The 4701-nt window shown below is 41.0% G+C and overlaps 1 protein-coding gene across 1 annotated transcript; it reads left to right on the top strand.

Annotated features, from left to right (window-relative positions):
* Positions 1–2917: 2917 nt before the first annotated feature.
* LOC109214431 lies at positions 2918–3737 on the top strand. The gene is made up of 2 exons (XM_019378348.1): positions 2918–3193; positions 3381–3737. Exons 1-2 carry the CDS (start codon positions 2918–2920, stop codon positions 3735–3737), a joined length of 633 nt encoding a protein of 210 aa, XP_019233893.1.
* Positions 3738–4701: the final 964 nt, after the last annotated feature.

Raw genomic sequence — 4701 nt, 5'->3', positions numbered from 1 at the left:
CCTAATCACAAGAAAACAAGGTTGATGAATAGAGTCGAAACAAAGCAGAACCTAAGAAGAAATCAATTTTTTACCTGCCACGGGCCTACGGCCATGCCTCTCCCAGAAAGACGCCCATGTGCGTATCCCCCGCGTATGAGGGAGTACGGCCTCGACCCACTCACGTATCCAAGACAATGGGGCCGGCGGCGACCTGTCAGCTACAAAAAAGACACGAGTTAACGCCCATGATCACAAATCATAAAGAGGGAAAGAAAAAGGAATTCAACCACTAAAGAACTTACGTGCATGGTTCCAAGCCTCTGGGAACCCAGTAGCATCCGCCACCAGGTGCTTGGTCCTGATGTAAAAGAAGTGCTCGAAAGGGCGAGGGTCGACCTCGTCATCCAACTTCATGACCAGGCCCCTCGACCCACGAGGGCACGCCTGAATCATGGTGCCGCGGACTCTCTGGGGAGCGTAGAGACTCAGCACATGCTGCAGCGTGACCTCCCTACGGGCCAATTCCACGTACTTGATGAACATTGCCAACAATTTGTAGAGTGAAGGAGTGAGCTGACCCGGGCATACCCCGTAATAACGGCAGAAATCCACCACCAGCATTGGGAGCGGGATCTTGAACCCCAACCTGAAAGGATAGGCGTAAAAAATGCAGTATCCCCCACGATCGGTGTGGACCCTCTCCTCGCTTCTAGCGAGAACAATGTCTGCATGGGTAGGAACGACCCCCTGTTCCCGTAATCGGGCCATCCCAATCTCCCCCATTAACGGGGCTTCATCCACCGGTTCCTCTCCACCGTCGGCAATGAAATCAATCGCCATACCTCCGGGCCGGGGAACCACCTCGTCAACCGACGGAATTTCTCCGGACTCTATCTGTTCTGCACCTCCCATTGCCGGAGATGGCCCTTCAACTACCGGAAAATCTATCGGAAGAGCATCGTGGGAAGAGCTGCCTGCCATTGTTGATCTACTAAAGACAAATGCTATCACAATCAAAGGAAAGAAAGGAGAAGATGAATTAGTGAAATGAAAAAGTTTCCTCAGAATCTCTCTCAGATGAACAATGAAGAGATGAGAAATGAATGCCTCAACCCACCTTTATAGGCAACATAAATGGCTTTCGCGAAACCCAATAGCCATCATTAACTGCACGACCAACCGTAAAACGGTTCGATTCTGCCGAAGCAAGCGTCATTATGACAAGCTCCGCGAAGCGGCTTCTCAGCCATCCGCCAACGTCCCGCCGTCAGAATAATTGCAACAGCCTGCAAACGCTGAAAGAATGTGCCGTATGCCTTCAAAATTCTGGACGTGACCAAATACGTACCCGGCGCATACTCATTCTCCACGGCCATCTCCAATATATGAAAGGCTACGGCCACCTCCAATGTATGAAAGGCTACGGCCATCTCCAACATGTAAACGACTAAGGCCGCCGCCGCCAATAAGTCGACCTCCGTATTCGAGTTGTTTTCAAATCACAATCGATGAAGTCCGCTCATCGAGCTCGGCCGAAACACGACCTCAATAAGCGGAGGGACTAACTGTATGGGTCAGAATCCGACCCCACGACAATTAACGAGGCTAATCCCGTAGTAAGTTAATTCATGATTAATTAGTGGCACGACCACACAGAATTGACGACGTTCAACCCGCCTCTGGCTCGGTCAACAAGGCCCTGGCCTATCCGCCACTATAGAGGCGAGATCTCAACGTGGTCAGGGCCACTTATTGCCAGCTCACGAAGCCCACAGCTATAAATACCAAGAGAGGGGACCCTAGAAAGGGGGGCTGTTTTCTTCGCTACTATAGACAGGAGAGAGAAGGGAAAAATATACCCATTTTATGGGAAGAGAAAAACACCATTGTAAGGCTCTGAACCTCTTCATGGAGAGGCAGACCAAACAAATATTATCAATAAAGGCTTTTAATGTTTCTCCCCCTAATTCTGAGTACTTATTTTCGTTTCTTCCATTTGGTCCAATGGATTATTACGATTTGCTATGATTTTCCCGTGATTATTTGTATTGTTTTGCACTCATAAGATATGTGATAACTTTTGAGCAAACAAAAGAATAGATAGAAAGGAGAGAGAACTTAAGAGAATCTCTATTGCAGATAAAAATTAAAGCTAACCTAAAATGAATATTTTGTTTATGTTATAAAATATTTAGTAAATGTGGATGTCCACTACTCCCACTACTTTCATCCATGATGTAAATTACCTCCTACTACTCATCACCATTATGATTGTAATTCCCACACCTCCATAACCCCTCCCCATGATCTTCCCCCATGATCTCAATTGTTAATGTCATGTTTAAGACAATGATTTTGTAACCTTCATAGGTAATAGTATAAATAGAGGCATGAAATGTGAGATAGAATACACTTGAACACTTGATGAAATAAGAAAGTTATCTCTTCTTCTCTTATTCTACTTATCTTCTTGTTTTATATTGTTACTTTGAGCTACATTTTTTTAACACGTTATCAGCACGAAGTTGAGCTCTTTTCGTTGTTCAGGTATATTTGTTCATTTTGTTTTTTTTTCGTTGTATATTTTGATTTCATGATTAGTGTCTTTAATATGCCGTTTTATAATTTCTCACATCTCTAGATATATGTAAAAATAAAGAATTCTATGTTTCTTTATTTTAAGTTATTTGCATGATTGTCATGTGAAAGTTGCTAATTTTTATGTTAATAGAATTAATTGAGAGAAGATATTTTGTTCTAGTTAACATCAAAGATATACTAATAATTTGAAGAAAAAAAATAGTATTCTTTTCTATGGAATTATCACTTTAGTGTATATATAGATCACAAATTTGATATTATGTCAATTTTTAAGATTCTTTATGCTATTATCCTAATGATTTCTAATTAGTTATCTTCTTTGATAGTTTTTACTATGTCGAATTTGTCAAAGCTTGAGTTTGTGGCACTTGACATTTCTGGAAAGAATTACCTATCATGGGTTCTCGATGCTGAGATTCACTTAGCCGCTAAAGGCCTTGGTAACACCATTACTCGGGGTAATGAGGCATCAAGCCAGGACAAAGCGAAGGCCATGATTTTCCTTCGTCATCATTTGGATGAAGGTTTGAAGGTTGAATATTTAATAGTGAAAGATCCACTTGAATTGTGGACTGGCCTGAAGGAAAGGTATGATCACCTTAAGGCTACGGTATTGCCAAGGGCTCGATAATGAGTGGATGCACTTACGGTTGCAAGATTTTAAGACCGTAAGTGAGTATAACTCTATTGTATTTCGAATAACTTCCCAACTGAAATTATGTGGGGAAGTTATAAATGATGAGGATTTGCTGGAAAAGACTCTTACGACTTTTTATGCCTCAAATATGGTATTACAGCAGCAATACCGTGAAAGGGGTTTTAAAAAGTATTCTGAATTGATCTCATGCCTTCTGGTGGCTGAGCAACATAATACCCTTTTGCTGAAAAATCATGAAGCCCGTCCCACAGGGTCAGCTTCGCTTCCTGAAGCGAATATGGCAACTAGACGTGATAAGTCTGGAAAAAGACAGAATAATAATCATGGCCATATGATTGTACGTGGGCATGGCAATGGTAAGAGACGATATAATAGTCGTAATCGTGGTGGTCATGGCAAACGAGAGAACAATACGGGTTCTCAAAACAATCCTTCAAGAGGCAAAAGCGGTAACTGCCACCGCTGTGGCATGAAAGGTCATTGGAAAACTGAATGACCTGCACCTGAGCATTTTGTCAGGCTTTATCAAAAATCCATCAAAAGAAAGACAAATAATGTTGGAGCATCTTCTGATAATGCCCCAGTGGAGTCACACTTGACCTTTAAAAATGATTTTGAGGCAGGGCCTTCAAACAAAAATGATGACAATGCCGAGGCAAATCTTGCTTTGAATGATGATGATTTTCAAGGCCTCGATGATCTTACTCATTTGGAAGTTGAAGACTTCTTTGGAGATCAAAACTAAAGTTTGATCATTTTACTGGGGAATGCAATTATGTTATTTTTATTTTCAGTGGTTTTTTTTTGTCTCGTTCTAAAGTTGTTTTTTATTTTCAAGTAGTACTTAAGCTGTCTTATGTTGTCGTTGGTGATGTTAGTTTTTTCCGTATTTCTCATGATGTACTTTTATTTTTTTTATGAAGAATATAAAATTCCCCAGTCTTCAATTGGATCCAAGATGAGTAATGAAGATTTATGCCTTTTGGATAGTGCTACAACTCACACAATATTGAGAAAAGAAATTTTTCTCTTATTTGGTTATGAAAAAGGCTTATGTTAATACAATATCTGGTAGTACAAAGTTAATTGAGGGCTCTGGAAGAGCGGCCTTATTACTACCTGGAGGAACGATATTAACTATTAATAATGCATTGTATTGTAGTAAGTCTCAAAGAAACTTGTTGAGTTTCAAAGCTATTCGCCAAAATGGCTACCATGTTGAGACCTCTAACGAAGGAAAGGTTGAATACCTTTATATTACTACAATAAAAGCGGGAAAAAAATGTGTGCACGAAAAATTACCCGCATTTTCTTCTGGGTTATACCACACAAATATTGGTGTGGTTGAATCACATGCCATAGTAAACAAAAGGTTTACTACTTCTAACGATTTTATCATTTGGCATGACCGGTTGGGCCATCCCGGTTCTAACATGATGCGCAGAATAATAGAGAATTCA

The sequence above is a fragment of the Nicotiana attenuata genome, unplaced genomic scaffold, assembly GCF_001879085.1.
Source record: "Nicotiana attenuata strain UT unplaced genomic scaffold, NIATTr2, whole genome shotgun sequence".
NCBI classification, from domain to species: Eukaryota; Viridiplantae; Streptophyta; class Magnoliopsida; order Solanales; family Solanaceae; genus Nicotiana; species Nicotiana attenuata.
The sequence above is the reverse complement of the archived record's forward strand: the minus strand, read 5'-3'. Positions and strand labels throughout refer to the sequence as shown.